We start from the raw sequence: 17,113 nt of genomic DNA, 5'->3' as shown, positions 1-17,113 counted from the left end.
AGGTTTGGTATCGTCGGCATAACAGTGGAAACTTATTCCACTATTCCTGATAATATCTCCTAGGGGAAGCATATACAAGGAAAAAAGGAGAGGCCCTAAAACTGATCCCTGTGGCAAATCATACTTTACTTTTTTTGTTTGACAATTCCTCATTTATATAGACAGTGGTAGCGGTCTGCTAAACAGGACCTAAACCATGATAATGCAACTCCACAAATGCCAACATAATTCTCTAGCCTATTTAAGAGAATGTCGTGATCTATTGTGTCGAATGCAGCTCTAAGATCTAAAAGCGCTAGAAGTGAAATGCAGCCGCGATCAGATGATAAGAGCAAGTCATTTGTAACTCTGATAAGTCCAGTCTCTGTACTGTGTTGAGGCCAAAACCTGACTGAAATTGTTCGTATATACTATTTTTCTATAGAAATTAACATATTTGGGAGGATACTACCTTTTCTAGTATTTTCGACATAAACGGGAGATTTGAAATCAGAGAAACAATCTCACACACACATGCACATACTGGATTCACTGGAGTTATTAGTTGCTAAGGCAAGCACCAATATTATTATTGCTCATATTTAGTTTTATGGGTTTGAACAAATGCCTAACCCCAAGTATTTCACATCAGAGTCTTAAGTCATTCTTCACTGTTCGTTCTACAAATCATGTGGCTTGTTGAGGAGAGGTATGCTATTTATTTTTAAGCAATCAAACACTTGAGTCTAGCCTGGAGGATGATCCAGTGGGCAATAAATCCCAAGGACACGCAGAATGAGAATGTGAGCCATATCTATGAACAAGGATATCATAGGAACTCAGAGAACCACTCACATTTTCAATGTAACCGATATGAATCTAGTTGGTATTGATCTGTTCATTCAGATGGTGGCTTTTATCCACAATTATGAAATACAATACACCAATATATTACATCACCTATCGAGTCACTCAATGAATGCACACAAAACCTGTGCACACACAGAGAGACATATTTTCTGAGAGTGGAACAATGGCATTAACTTTTAGTGTAACCCTGGCAACCTTCTGATGTGCTGGTTTATCTGACAGAGGTAAATACATTTCAAGTGTTTTCAAAGAATTGGGAAGAAAATGCATTGTTGTTCTCTACAGATCTCATCACCTGCCTTGAGAAAGGAGAGCACTTCACTGAAGCAGAGTTCAGGTACACACTCGTATATCCGATTGTGTGTGGCATGTATTTTTTGTGTGTGTGTGCGCCTTATTTTCCTACTCTGCATTTGCAGTAAATTCTGTCCTGCGGGATGCCTGACTGATTTCGGAGAGGTTTCAGGAACCATACCCCATGGATACAGAGACGTAAGTATGCCACTGTTATCTGGGTGTTAGGTTAACATGCTTTCTCCCTCGCTCTGTCTGTCGTGATATTTTTGGACTCTTGTGACTTTTCTCACCTGTCTTTAAATGGATATTGTAGGTAAAATACACCTTACGCTATTTTTACAGTACAAACTAAAACCGAATTCACTTACAGTGGTAGTCTAGCTGGTAAGAAGGCCAGAAGGTTTAAAAAGAGAAAAGTGAAGATCATATTGTTTTTAAAGCACTTGCATAAATCTTTCAGTGAACAAAAGATGTATCCCACAAAAAGTATAAACACTGGCTCTGTGGTGGTGTGAAAACATTGCTCTATTTGTTTAGGGCCTGGACAATGTGATTGGAAGATGGGGCATTATCATTTTCATAAATCCGTTGAATTATGCCAGTGATGTAGAAATTACACTTCATCTTTAAGTGTTGTGTTTATACTTAAAAACAGTGTGATATTTGCATCATTGTGATGCAAATATCCGCTTACCAGCTTACCGCTTACCAGCTCGGCTTCCATTTTAAGTGCATTCAAATAAGTGTGTTTTGTTTGTTTTTGAAAATTAAATGTAAAAATTAAATCAGGTATGAGTCTAAATGATTTGTCTGTGTACATCAAAAGTAGAGGTAGACCGATATATTGGTTTCACTAATTAACCTGTGCTGATAGTTGCTTTTTGAAACTATCGATTATTGGCAAAAATCTACTCTTTTTATTCCTCAGTGTTACTCATCCGGAGGAATCTACAGTTAAAACGGCTAGGTTCTAAAGTGTAACAGAGGCCTCGAGATTAAATAAAAACAATCACTGTTACCTCGTAGGGATGAACAATTAACCATAATAAAATCGAAATCTTGATATGACCCAGTGCGATTTTCAAACCACGAGGGCTGCGATTTAAATAAATAGTCTCAACGCTATCCACTAGACAACACATCAACGCCTACTTACCTTATTACTTCCACAGCCCCGGCCAGTAGTGGTGAGCAGTGAGATGGCAAGGAGAGAGAGCAGGAGCCCTTACATCATATGTCGCTTAATAAATCTGAGATGATGTAATAAACTTTATTTTATAGAGCGCCTTTAAAAGCAGCTTCTTAAAGCCCTGTACACAAAATATCATTACATAGCACAATAAAAATAAAAGCAGACATCAAGCAAGCAAATGCTTGTTTTAGTCTTTAAGTTGTGCTTTAAAAAAGTCTGAGCTTCCCTATGTGGCATATTAAAGATCTTCTAATCTTAATAATTCCTCTCCATCTAATTCTGTTCTTCAAATGCATGAGCAGATTTTATTAGTATATCTGGATTGAGTTGTCTGAGATATTTATGCATTCCAGATGTTTACTGACAAGGGCACATGTATTGCTACTTGAAACCATGATCAGCAATGCAGCGATTTGTTTGTGACACGACAGTCCAATGTAATGACGTCATAAACTTTAGTAAAAATATGAATTTTAGATAAATGTTAAACACAGACAAGCAGAAAGTAATCTTAAAAAGTCAAGAGAAAAGGTTGAAGAGTTGTGAATAATTTGAATGTATAACATTATTTTCAATTGCACTTACTTTTGATTTGCAATTTTTTTTATTATTATTTCAATGTTCTTACCTAAATTAACTTTACAAATGTGCGAGGGAATAAAAGCAGTCTTTAAAAGCCTGATTCCTTACATGGCTGGAAAACAATGAAAATCATGACAGATTTTTTATTATGTAAGAGGGCTATCATGTACACTTTTCTAATTTCACAAATGCAGACAACGTTTTTCATTAAGTTCTTTTCATCTGTTGAGCTGTAGAGGGCACTAAGAACCAAGGTCAATGCAGACCGAAAACAAAGCTTATGCAATTCTGAAAAATTCTGAAAAATTAAAACAATTATTTATATATATATATATAATGAAGTAGATTACTCCCTCACGACTGAAGCAGTGCTTCTAAATGAGTAAAATGGCCTGTACCTATTATTATCTACAATATTATTATTTAAATACATTTGAAATTATTCATACAATTATAATTATACTAAATTGATTATCGCCTCAAAAGGGTGATCTCGTAAGAATAATGCAGAGGCTGGGACAGATTTCCAGTATCGTATCTGCTAATAAATCTGTGATCTAATCCTGTTGACGTTAAATAAGCCTGCTCCCGAGCAGGTTTGAGCTTACAGATCTGTTGCCATGACAGCAACTCCGAGATTTTCTTCGAAGAACGCAACAATCCAGGATCGGGTCATATTGCCAAAAATGAAATCCAGATAACTCCCTAATCACGGCTACAAGCCGTGAGCCAATCATAACAGTGGGTGTTTACTGTCAAGTCTTAAAAGGAGAAGCCGCACCAAAACCAGGCATTTCTGAAAGAGAGGGTCAAAAAAAGGGTGTGAAATTATCATGTTATACAAATAATAATACACGTCACGTGCCAACTCTATCTTTGGAATCACGTGACTAGTTTAGTTGTGGTCTGATTAACGTGTGTGATACATACTGGAGAAAGCAGAGCTAAAATCGCATTATCTAGGTATGAATTTAGACTTTTGGGGGTATGAATTTAGACTTTAGCGATTTCAGTGAAACTAAATCATTAACATGATGTTTTAAAAGATGAATTATTGTTTTTGTCTTGATATGCACTTGCCTTAATATGTATGTACTGTCATAAGGTACTAACTGTCTTGGCTGTACATTAGGTCATTGCAGGTTACCTCATCACAGTTTCAGAGTTTCCTGCTTGCTTTAAACTTTTTGGGTGATTTCACATGTGAATTTGTCAGTTTGAACACAAAAGGCAGTTGTCATTTGAGAACATGGCGCAGGCTTAAACATGGTGTTTAGGGTGTGTGAATATGCGAGTTAGGAGGAGAGACACAGAGAAAGAGAGAGAGAGAGAGAGAGAGAGAGAGAGAATCAGATTTTCTTTTGAAGTTGAATTATTGTAAATGATTCTGCGTGTCAGTTTTAGAGTGCTGGCCTCCTAGGGGCCTTGCTGGTATGTGTGTCTGTTTGTATGGATGTATGTGTGCATGTTTTTATGTGTGTATGACAGCGTGTTTCTCGGGGAGATGTTAGATCAGGTTTGGCTGAATGGTTTTTTAATGCATACCAGCTGACAGCAGTATTACATACACCCTCAGAATTAGTGTGGGGCCCATATGACTCCTTATAAATGTGTGTGCGCAGTGTTGTTTGTGGCGAGAGTGGTGCTTTATTTTGCCCAGAGGAAGTGGTGTATGTTTGCGGTGTCTTTGTGTGGATGTTGTGAGTATGCCTGGTGTTTGTGGTCTCTTTAAGGTTCCACAGTCCCAACTGTGTGTATTAGTATACGTGTGTGTGAACAGGTTTTCTCTACACAATGTTCCCTCGAGGATAGTAAAACCGGTATTCATCTTCATTGTGGTGACCAGCCCACCATTCCCATGAGGAAAATGGCTTAATAAATACTGAATATTGTCTTAGTGAAAATGTAAAAATGCACCGGTTTGTGTGAGGGTTATGTGTGGGATTAGGCTTTAGGGGATCGAAAATATAATTAGCTCAGTATATATAAAAACAATAGAAGTACTCTTATGAAGTTCCTACTTGCTGTATGAATGTGTGTTCAGTTAGCATTGACCATTAAAACAATTATGACCAATATAATTTATTTGGATCCATGATTCTTTAATGCTGCCTTCAAATGCATCTGGGAAGCTCTTACCTCGGAATTGGGCATTTGTTTTTACGATTCATGCATTCAAGTCGAAAACAAAATGCGGAAGAATCCAAACTAAAAGAAAAACGCAATAAACGAAGGCAAAAGCTCTTTGTGAATAAGCATAAGTGAATGCACTTGCATCACATTTGCACAACCGATATGGTTTATTAATGCATGGTATCTAACAAATTATGAATTTACATAAAGCAAACTGCTAAGGGTGAGTCATTGGCTTTACATTAGTTGAATATATGATGTCATACATAAATTCATATTATTGAAATTAAGTGCTGAAATTTAAATGATTTTGGTAATACAATGCTTTCCATGATCTTTCATGTTGACATGCCCATTCCAACATCACAAGTCAGCAGCTTAACGGTATCAACTAAAATTCTGTATTTTTCACTGGTAAATACGACTTTGCTTGGTCATTTATATGCTCAGAACACAGAAAGTACAGGGAGGATGTAACAATGTTTAAGTGTCTAAACTCTGGAATATTTTCCACTGATGAATCAGGAAGCATTCTACAGTATATCATAGCAGCAAAAATGATACCACTGTGATACCATGCCTCCAGGATGTGAGCTCACCATTCCACAGCTTGTGAGTTTTAGGTGAGTGAGTCAGAGAGTCAACTGTCTCAAGTCTCTCTGTCACTCTTTGCAGTCTTCTCCACTCTGTCTGGCCGGCATCCATGCGGGTGTGGTCTCCAACACTCTGGGGGGGCAAATCAGCGTGGTCAGCAGCAAAGGCATCCCACACTACGAAAGCTCACTGGCTAACAATGTGTCATCTGTGCCGTGAGTAACCCATTTTAATTTTTGCTTGTTTTCTTCATGGGAAAAGCTATTTCATTTCATTACAGTGCTTTCAAGGCAAATTCCGCATACTACTACTTCTCCACAATTTTGTGAAACTCTTGCAGCTCGAGCACCTTAACGTATTCAACCTTTTTTTTATTTTTATAGATTTTCAGCATTTTATTCATACACACAACCATAGCCGAAGATTTTAACATTATTACTTTGCTGCCTTGCAAGCACTGTTATTGTCTTTCTGGAATGCAAATCTTTATTTTTGTTCCCCCTCTTTGACTGGTTATTTTTAAATCTCTGTGATTGACTGACTGACTGATAGCTATGCATTTTTCTCCCTCTTACAGTGGCAATCTCTCCCCCAGCCTTTTTACCTTCAAAACTAGCGGTGAGTGAATCAGTAGTATATCAAACCTAAATGTCTATTCCCTTTGCGGTATGTGTTGGTCATGCAGTATCTTACAGAATTCTGTCAAAAAGTTCCTTAATTTAGCAATCCCACAAAAACCTGTAAATATCAGCAAATTTTAATATTATGATTCCCAGGCATAGAAAAGTATTGGACATTAGTCAAATTCATGGAAATTTCTAGTGAATAGATTTTGTTCTAGTATTTCGCTGCTCTAAAATACTTTATTGCCTAGATACTGCTCATTGTGTGAGCTTAAGCTAGGAATTTGGAGACATTTGTACAATAATAAGTATAATCATTTAAATGTATTTATTCAAAAGATTGGTACCTGACACTTCTACAGATATTTCTCAGACCTCGATGGTCTAATAGTAAAAACCACAATTTTCTCTCTTTTAAAGGTTGCTATGGCACTTTGGGTTTTGAGTCGGGAGTGGTCAGCAGCTCTCAGATCACAGCTTCTTCGATGTGGGAATGGGGTGGTCATGAAAAGGAACCCACCGAATGGGGTCCCACAGGGGCCCGCCTCAAAACACTGGGACGTCCATGGGCAGCAGCCAACAGCGACACAAAAGAATGGATTCAAGTAGACCTTAAGAAGGAGAAAAGAATAACAGGTGTGTGTGTGTGTGTGTGTGTGTGTGTGTGTGTGTGTGTGTGTGTGGCGAGAGAGCTCAAAGGGCTTTCTATGCCATTAAAAGATTGTAACGGTATTCAATGGAAAGGAGGAGGCGTGAACCGGCTTTTCAATATAAATAATATTTTAATGAGAAACTTAAGACAACATAAACACACACGACGGACATGTCCGTAAACGATCGATCTCTCTCTCCCGCACGATCCCCTGCAGTCAGCCTTTAACCCTCACAGAGGCATAATTAGCCTAATACGGGTGCGTAGGATCACGACCCGGCTCCGCCCTCGTTCTCTCAGGCTGGGGAGCCCCCGGCCTGACGTACCCCACCCCACCCCCCACCCCACCCCCTCTTTCCCTGGGGGAGGGCGCGCTGTCTGCCGGCAGGTCATCCCCATCTACTTGGACGAGGGAGGGGACAAGGGGAGGGAAACAGAAATAATTAAAATGGGGGGTACTTCCTGTAACAGTGTAGTACCCCCCCAAAAAACTGTAAAATTTAAAAGAGGGAAAAGGCCAACGCAGAGCGACAGTGAGAGAGAGGAGAAAAAAAAACTCGCCAGTTCTCCGATACGCCTCTGCTTGTTCCTCGGCCACTTCTCCACCCTCTATCGGACGACAGCCACACCTCTCCGGGCGGATCCGAGGCAGTCCTCCAGCCCCTGGCGGACGGAACACCCCGCCGTGTTCTCGGGGAACAGAAGAGGTCTCCCCTGCCCCTGACAGCGGTTCTCTCGCTCCAGGCGGTCGGCAGTGAGCCCCTCCCCGCTCGCGGTCGGCGGTCTTGAACCCTGCTGCGTTTCAGCGGCCGGTAGGCAACTCCTGCGCCCCTGGCAGCGGCCCTGACCGCTGCAGGCGGTCGGCTAGGAGCCCCTTCTCCACTCGCAGGCGGCGGCGATCGTCCTCGTTCAGGCGGCTGGGCTCCTCGTCCCCCGGCAGATGGCCGCGGCAGCTCCGTTGGGGTGGACTGTAGTGGACCCGGCCCCGCCCTCCGCCCTGCCACAAAGAAAAATTTAAATTGACATTACACTTCAAATTTGGCTCAAACTTTTCAAATCAATAATTGAACCAATTGTATTATATGGCATTCTTTGCAAAGGAATACTCAAAGTCCAAAGACAAACACAAAACAACGGATGCAGGGCAGAGCCATCAAAAGCCAAACAACTCAAGACAAGTGACCCCACCACATACCATTATAAAGCCCTAACATACAAAGAGCTGAAAAGAGTCCCCTCAAAGAGTCCCCTCTGCCAGTTAGTGACAAACCTCAGACATATGTAATCTGGGAATGATGGCGACAGAGCTGCACTTCCTCACGGAATGCCCAAAATATTAATTTTTAATTAAACTATTATCCCAAAATTAACAAAATATTTCCCCAATTTAATAATTGCACCCCAATTGAAAACTTATCGGGGGGGCAAATGTGCAAATATAGAAGCAAGATTTGTAGCATCCTGCCATTTCCTGAGGGACAACCACAACTAAAAATGAGCATTCGATAAATGTATTATTAAAAATTGAACCTCACACTGCAAACCCCTCATTATACATGAATGTATATAATTTTTAATTTAGTTTATATAGTTCATTAGTTAAAGTTTACTTGTTACATAATTGGATCATACTAATTTTTTATTATCTGTTTTTCTTTTATGATTTTCAGTGTGTTTCCTTTTATATTGCTTGTTCAAATCCTATTTCAATTGTTCAGCTGTTCTAAACAATTTTCTATGTTGTTTATAAATGCTTTGGCATTCAATTAAATTTAATTGAATTGAGCGGCAGAGAGAGAAGGACAGAGAGGAAGAGGATTTATTTTTATTTTTTTTAAACATTTACTACAATACATTTCCTTAATACACTAAGAACATCACTTAGCCTAAAAACCAAATAAATAAAATGTGTAATACATCATATAAGAAAATATGCTAAATGCAAATCATCATAAATTACATCACATAAAGCTCCTGTCTGACACAACAGCTCAAATGATACAAGGTCTTGCATAGTCTTATAAAACTGAAAGTAAATTAATATTCTAGCTTTCAATAAGGTTGAGAACACGGCTATTATATTAAAATCAGAGTTTTGACCAATTTTGTTTTTCCTACTAGTGTAAATGGCCCTTTTAGCGTCACCCAACAGGAAATTTAACACTTGACATTTAAAACGTTTATGAACATATTTCAAACCAAAAATTAAAATTCCCATCGAAAATGTTTCATTAAAACAATTAAACGATGTTTGCAAAAAAACTAAATAATGGCTTAAGTCTGGAACAATTCATAAAAGCATGAAACACAGACTCTCTCCATTTACAAAATGGAAATTGTATCAGTTTTAAATCCTACTGTAAGTTTGCAAAGGCATTAACGGCAATTGCACCAAGCAAAATCCTCCATTGCAAATCTCCAACCTATTTTGCTAATGGTGATTTATGGAATGTTCTCCATTCTGGACTCATCATCCCCTAACTGAAGAACTTCACGGCAGGGAGTATCAACCTTATCAAAAGCTTTTTTGTTCAATTATTTAACACAACTTTTGTACAATGCTTTCCCAGACACTGGATTTGAACCCAAAAACAATAATTCTTCTGTATGCAAAATATATATTTTTTTTTCTATTTTTTTTTTATTAGATTATTATTTTAATCTAATCTTCTGAGAGTGTAGACTTCTACTTCTCAAGTAGTTGGGCCACTATATGAACTGAGCGAACCCTTAAACTCATAGCTACCTCTTCAACATTTGGAAATTGTGGTTCTCTCAACTCTAATTAATAGTTTTCCAAAGGTTGTTACATTGGTACTCAAGAGTATCTCTGTTAGTGCAGGAAAAGACTCATCACAAAACCCATCACACGAGCCAAAAATCAAAGGCTCTTGTAAAAACAAATACAGAGAACTTGAGTAGTTAGTCCTTTGCACTGTAATAAGTAACCACACTTTAAACAGATTATGATAGAAAACTGGTAATTTGGCACAGTTAATTTCCAAAGGATCCATCCAAAACAAAGATTTGTCTAGACCCAACCCTTCAAAGTTCTTCAAAATCATAGAGGTTGCTGATCTCCAACTTGAGTCCAAAGGTCCAGTAAGAAATCTTAGCACCAACTGTGCACGAAAATCTGCTGTCCTGCTTTTTTAAAGAACAAGTCCACAACCACCACCTCCTTTTGGGTAAATAAAGAATATTCTGTGATACCTAGTACAGGTTATCCCAAAAAAGTCAACTTCGGCTTTTTCAGTATTTGTATAGGGGGAACAACACAAGCTAAGCAGTGCCAAAAAGAGGAGGCTACTAAATAACTGATGATCAATATATTATGTTTTTGGAAGAAATTTCCATTTGTTAAGACGACACTTCGCCTTCTCAATTGTCTCTTCAAAGTTTTTCTGTACAGACAATTAATTTCCTAAAAAAACTCCAAGATACTTACAAACTTCTCTGGTCCAATTTAGGTTAACTGGGAGACTTGGTTCTCCATTCAACCACTCACCAACTAACTTTTTGACCAGTTTACTTTTGTGGAGGAGAAAACTCTAAAATCATTTAACATTTTTAACAACATGTTCACATCCTTTTGCCCACTGATTAAAACATCAACATCATCAGCATAAGCTGATAACTTAAACACATTTATACAATTCAGAAAACACATTGACACCTTAATTCTGATCTTAATTTGTTTAAAAGGGGCTCCATTGCTAAGGTGTATAGCATGCCTCCAGTTTTTAATATCACTTAAGTCTCCTTTTTTTAGCAGCAGAGTAAGGATTGCTCTTTGACAACTTTATGGTAATCGTCCATTGGCTATACTTTCATTAAGTACCTTGGAGGGCTTTTTGTAATTATCGTAAGATCTAATCCCTAATGGGTTCTTCATTAGTCTTTTTAGCTGCCTTTGGGAAATTATCAAAAAAGATGTCAACAAATTGTTTATTTATGAGCTCACTTTTGTAAAGCTCTTTAATAAAAATTATCAGCCTTCTTTCAAATGTAAGCAGGGTGTGAAAACAGTACTCCAGCCTCTGAAAGCAGAGCATGGATGATCCTTTTTTGACCATTCTTTTTTTTCGAGGGTGCGTCCATCAACGCAATATTTTGAAATTGGAACCTGACCATGGCCGTTACCTCTAAAAATCAGCCAGTGATTTTTTTTTTTAAGATTTCGATCAATACCAACAACCACTTGAAAATTATAATTTTCTAAAACTTTCATTTTATGGGTTATATCTCTTGTGACATTATACAAATACTGTAGACATAGCTGTTTAATTTTCACATTTGCAATGTCCCGCCACTGCTGTAATGACTGGAATGAAGATTTCATTCATCTAAAATCTTCCAAAAATATATTAAAAACCTCTTTAAATTCTTATCACATAATAAATTATTATTAAAATGCCAATAAGCACTTTTTGGTTTTATAGAACTTAGAATTAAAACACACAATACATACCGTAATTTCCGGACTATTGAGCGCGCCTGAATATAAGCCGCACCCACTGAATTTAAATTTTTTTTTTTATTTTGAACATAAATAAGCCACACCTGTCTATAAGCCGCAGCTGCCTACATTGAAACAAATGAACTTTACACAGGCTTTAACGAAACACGGCTTGTAACAAAAATAAATAGGCTTTAACGAAACACGATGTGGCAGCGGGGACGTGGTCAAGCGCCCATCCGGGAGAGAAAAGCGGTAAGGGCGCTTACATCAAGTGCTGAAAACTGTCACACTGGTGCCAGTGTGACAGTTTTCCCAAGAAGGACACGTGAAGCAGGGCACTTGACGTTCCAGGTAAGGCTTTTAATGGCCACAGCAATGTTTACAATCAATTTTATAAAGTTTCTCAATTCTTGGTCTTCTATGCGCCAACACTAGACTGACGTGTGTCTGTCACTCTCTCTCTCTGCTGCCTTTTTATGCCGCTCTCCCCACGCTTACTGAAATTAAACACAGGTGTTAGACATTAGCTCAGGTGTAAGCGCCCTTACCGCTTTTCTCTCCCGGACGCGTACGGGCACTTGACCAAGCCCCCGCTGCCACACACGGCTTGTAACAAAAAATACAAAATTAGCAGTAAACAGTAGCCTAGCAAGAAAGTCATTGGTCACTATCTTCCTCCTCTTGCGCACTGAAACCACTGAAGTCATCTCCTTCGGTGTCGGAGTTGAATAGCCTCCGCTTTAGTTGTCTTTCTGCACTGAGTCAATTCCTCACGCTGCTGTTTCCAACGTCTCCCGTGCAGCAGCTCTATTTCCTTTTCCAACAGCCAGATCAATCGCCTTCAACTTGAAAGCTGCATCATATGCATCTCTCCGTGTCTTGAGGGTGACAAAATGACTACCATAATCAGAATGATGGGAAGTTTGAGCGTGCTCGATTTAATCTAAACAGTAAACAAAAAAGTTGTTTGACCTTAACCCGTTCGGCAATTTCATTGGTCTAATGAAAGCTTCACGCCGCCAAAAAACTGAGCACGTCACAGAATGTTTTTGTTTTTTTTTTTAAATAAAATTTGAAAGCGGGAAAAATCATTTTGTAGCCGCGTCGTTGTTTAAGCCGCGAGGTTCAAAGCATGGGAAAAAAGTTGCGGCTTATAGTCCGGAAATTACGGTACATTGATGCATCATATTATGGTCTGAAAAAGTGACTGGATCAATAGAACAATTCCTAAAAATACTTAATCGGTGTCTATAACCATAAAATCTATCCAATCTGGCAATAGATAACAGATATTATATGATGCACCCATGTATATTGCTTTAGAACGCCATGGAGATTTCTCCATATGTCAACAAGATCTTTTGATTGCATTAATTGAATTAATCTCTTAAGAGAAGACATATGAGGCTCTACTCGATTCTTATCCAAAAAATTTTCAGCACAATTGAAGTCTCCACCCAGAAGTACTCCTCTGAATTACAGGTACTTAACACATTAAATAATGTAAAATTCAAAAATAAAATTCTATCCAATGCAGTAGTTGGAACATATATTCAAATAAAAACAAAACTGTGATCCTCAAACTGACCCCTTATTTTTAAAAATCTACCTTTTACAATCTCTTCAACCTGATAAGAACTGGGAATAAAATACAGAGAAAATAATTTGGCAACTCCAGCACTAGTTGAAGAATTATAATTTAAAATAGACAGCCCATCTTATTCTGTAAACCAATCAACTTAAAGCATCACAGTGCTGCTTTCTCTTGCACCATTTAAGTATAAAGAAGCAATACAAATCTCTCCTATAATAAATAAGAAAATGAAGCATAAATGACGGTACAAAAGAAACTGAGCAGAGAGTGGGTTTTTATAAATTTTCACTATTACCATTAACACTTAATTGAGTTTAATTTGGTGAATATCTTCTTTAGTCTGTACTCTTAATGATCAGTAAAAAGACCTTTACTCCGAAAAAGCATACCTTTTTCAAAAGAAATTCCATGTCTGGAAAACATTCATTAATACAAACCTTTCTTGCATTTTTAGTCATCTTTGAGAATAACTTGATGTCGTCTGCACTGCATTCTCGACTAGTTATCTCATTCGAACTTGGACTGCACGAATCAACACATTCAGAGAGAGAGCACTCTCTCTGTATCCATCTGACTCAACTCAATAAAATAAAAAATTTTTTTGCTTGTCTTGTCATATGGCGTTGTTTCAGTCTTCTATTGTTGGGGGCGCTTTGAAGACACTTTCCTCTGAATTTGTCAAAACACATTCTCCTCCCTCAACACCTGACAAACATTGAAATACAACCCCACCTGAAGTTTTACTATTTTGCGACTCGTCTATACGTTCGAGTAACTACATTATCTGAGATACATTGCTTTCATTAACAACATCCGCCATATACCTAATATCAGAATTTTTCAGTTTTTCTGGACAGATGGCAAAAGTTTAATTTTAAATTCAGATCACCTTTATTGTCTTTCAGTATCATATAGATACAATGCCTAAATGACACAACATGCTTCACAAGTGGAGATTTACTACCAATCTGAATCATCTTAATCGGCAAGACAAGTTTACCATAATGTGAAAGCATTTGGGTTAAAATATCATCCTTGATGAATGTGGGACATTTGATAAAATCACTCTTTTTGATGATGTGGTTAAAGGAATAACTAGTAACACCTCCAGTCACTCCACATTCAACCAACTTATTCGCAAGTTCAACCGTTTTTAGGAATATTAATCGCATTGTTCATTTGGGCCACTGATAGAATGTTCTCATGACTAACAATTTCTCCAACGACCAAACTACACTATTCTATACTGACAGTCAATGCTATTTTTACAGCATGACGCCATGTAAGAAACTACAAACTCCTCACACCTGGGCCAGCCATGCTCCCAGTAATGATACTAGAGGTAGGCGCCCCAGTACACCAACCCCACACCCAAATCCAATATCACAAAAATACAATTATATTTGATTTTATTAACCCACTCTCTAGAAACTAAAATAAATCTAGTTAGAATAGAAATATAGAACACTCACTCTTAGCATGGCGGCCACATGCTCCACACTCACCACGCTCCACACACTCACACAAGCCCACAAGAGAGAGATGGGATCAGTGTGTTTGTGTCTGTCTTGATTGATTAGTCTGTCTACTCTTTTCTCAGGTATTACCACCACTGGCTCCACCCTCTCAGAATATCAGTTTTATGTTTCGGCCTATGAGGTGCTATATAGCCATGATGGACAGCAGTGGGAAGTCTATGAAGAAGTGGGATCAGATAAAAACAAGGTATAGAGAGGATTGTTTCAGAATTGTTGACTTTTTTTTTATTTATTTTTTTAACCATTCTCTTTTTTGTGTATGTGTAAAAAAAAGTTAGCTAAATCTCACATTATTCAGAAAATGATTAATAAACAAATTAAATGTGTGTATCTATCTATCTATCTATCTATCTATCTATCTATCTATCTATCTATCTATCTATCTATCTATCTATCTATCTATCTATCTATCTATCTATCTATCTATCTACCTATCTATGTGTGTATCTATCTATCTATGTGTATATCTATCTATGTGTGTATATGTGTATTATGTTTTAAATTCTAAACATGCACAAAGTTTTCTCTTAGAGTTAGGGTGTCGTTCTGTGTCAAAAATGAGTCATTAAGGGGCAATATTTCACCTTTTGGATAAGTTTTATTTTTTCGAGGGTACTGGAACTGCTGCAGGATGACATCACTGTTTGTGTATTTCCTGGAAAAAAGGGTTTTACAGTCCTTAGGTTTAAGGACCCTGAAATAAAGTGCACTCTCTGGTCATTAATTATGAATGTCCATCGACTGTCAGGGAGCTTAACGAGAAGCGCATTGATTAGACGTGAATCAGATGGACCTTGGTCTGAGGCCAAATGTTCTTGTTGCCAAGGTAATGTGTCCTTGTGTCTCTGAAACAGATTTTCCAAGGCAACACCAACTACTTACAGGAAGTGCGTAACAACTTTATTCCTCCAATCGAAGCACGGTTTATCCGAATATGCCCGTCCCAGTGGCATCAGAGGATCGCCCTTAAAATGGAGCTACTTGGCTGCCAACCACATGCAGGTGAGACTAATCCAAAAGTATAATGTAATAGGGTTCAGGTTTGGCTAGTAAACTGCACTGGACATGATTGGATATCTTTCTATTGGTCAGCGAGGCCAAGAATATTCCACCCAGCTCCTCCTCCCCCTCGCAGAAGAAGCACAGTGCCCACTCTACAGGAAAGGACAACTCACACACCGAATATCCAAAACACTACCATGCCTCCACACCCTCATGATGGTGAGAACGTTCTTCATTCAATAAATGAACACGTGAGCTCTTTTGCAAACTCTAGTGAACCTATTATGGCAGCAACTAATTGAAATGGAACCTAATTAATGTTTTTTTTTTATGCTCTACATGGGCAGTAACTTGGCATGTCACACAATTAGCACTGCTCGCATGAATTGCACCAGGGACACAACTAGCATTCACAGTTGATTTCTGTAGTCTGACTTTAGCATGTTGCTAATCTAATGTTTTGATACTCTTAGAAGCACAAATATTGTGTAAAGTAGCAGGTTTTTAATCAGCCGGATCTTTTTTATAGATGCTTTTCATTACTGAATAAAAAAAATACTTGTATTCAATATTTATCTTGACTTGGTATGCCTTTTTGGATGAATCTTTACTTGGCTCATCGCAATCCATTCTGGCAATGTTTTCTTCCTTTTAGGAAATATATGATGCTGCCTGTTGTTTGCAATTGCCTTTGAGTCAGAAGCTTGTAGGTAGTTAACTAAGGTTTGGAACAGATCTATGAAGTATAATTGTAGATTAAAGTTATTGATGCATTATTTAAATGTTCCAGAGGTGGCGCTGGTGGCCGTGTTGATGCCTGTACTGGTGGTAGTTCTGACAACACCTGTCTTAGTGATGGTATGCTCATGGCTGTGGAAGAGCAGGTCAGTACAGTAGACCCCCTCCACCAATACGGAGTTAATTCAACAGTAATCTGTAAATTTACCTTTAATAGGGTATGATTCTAACCAAAAGATCTTGTGCTTTTTTGTAAGAACAATATCCATATTTATAACATTATAATCACTGGCTTCAGGAAATGGCCGTCCGCACGTTCACAAGAGAGTCGAGTTCCGGTGTATATGTTGGTTTAGAGTAAGCTCCTGTGAGAAGTGACGAACGCGGAAGTGTGCGTTGTTTACAGAAAAGGAAAACGGTGAAAATAAGGGAGTTGTTTTGGCTATACTGTAGATTTGTATTAATCTTAAAATGGTGCGTTCGTGCGTCTATCCAGTCATTCCAATCATCCATTCATGGCAGCAAACACTCCCAGCCTCTGTTGGCATTACCTCGCATTTCCTGCATGAGCACCACCACGTCTCCCGTACTCTCCGTCTACCAGATTCTTTTGTTTGTGCCGCTGCTGCAGCCTCCTCCATCTCCTGGGGTTCCTGGTTGGTGTACTCCGGTTCAAACAAATAGGGCTGGGGAAAAAAACTCAAGCTCCTCTTCTCTTATATCGAAATCCTCCGACATTTTTCTTGGAAAAAAAATCCTCATTGTTGTCTTCTAATTTATGACCGGCGTTTTGCTCTATCTCTGCGCTTCCGCGTTCGTCACTTTTCACCGGAGCTCGCTCTACGCCTACATCATAC

At 38.4% G+C, this 17,113-nt stretch overlaps 1 protein-coding gene across 1 annotated transcript in view; it reads left to right on the top strand.

The window, feature by feature from the left end:
- The window catches only part of dcbld2 (discoidin, CUB and LCCL domain containing 2), a 34,210-nt gene that overhangs the window by 10,657 nt on the left and 6,440 nt on the right, over positions 1-17,113 (top strand). The window contains exons 4-12 of the mRNA XM_052148657.1: positions 1,135-1,186; positions 1,269-1,341; positions 5,729-5,862; positions 6,225-6,265; positions 6,691-6,906; positions 14,579-14,703; positions 15,371-15,518; positions 15,609-15,737; positions 16,309-16,402. Of these exons, the coding sequence (XP_052004617.1) occupies positions 1,135-1,186; positions 1,269-1,341; positions 5,729-5,862; positions 6,225-6,265; positions 6,691-6,906; positions 14,579-14,703; positions 15,371-15,518; positions 15,609-15,737; positions 16,309-16,402 (1,012 nt within the window). The remainder of the gene's footprint in view (positions 1-1,134; positions 1,187-1,268; positions 1,342-5,728; positions 5,863-6,224; positions 6,266-6,690; positions 6,907-14,578; positions 14,704-15,370; positions 15,519-15,608; positions 15,738-16,308; positions 16,403-17,113) is intronic.

Source organism: Xyrauchen texanus, chromosome 18 (genome assembly GCF_025860055.1).
Source record: "Xyrauchen texanus isolate HMW12.3.18 chromosome 18, RBS_HiC_50CHRs, whole genome shotgun sequence".
Taxonomy (NCBI): Eukaryota; Metazoa; Chordata; class Actinopteri; order Cypriniformes; family Catostomidae; genus Xyrauchen; species Xyrauchen texanus.
Note: the sequence above shows the minus strand (reverse complement) of the source record. Positions and strands in the feature narration are given on the sequence as shown.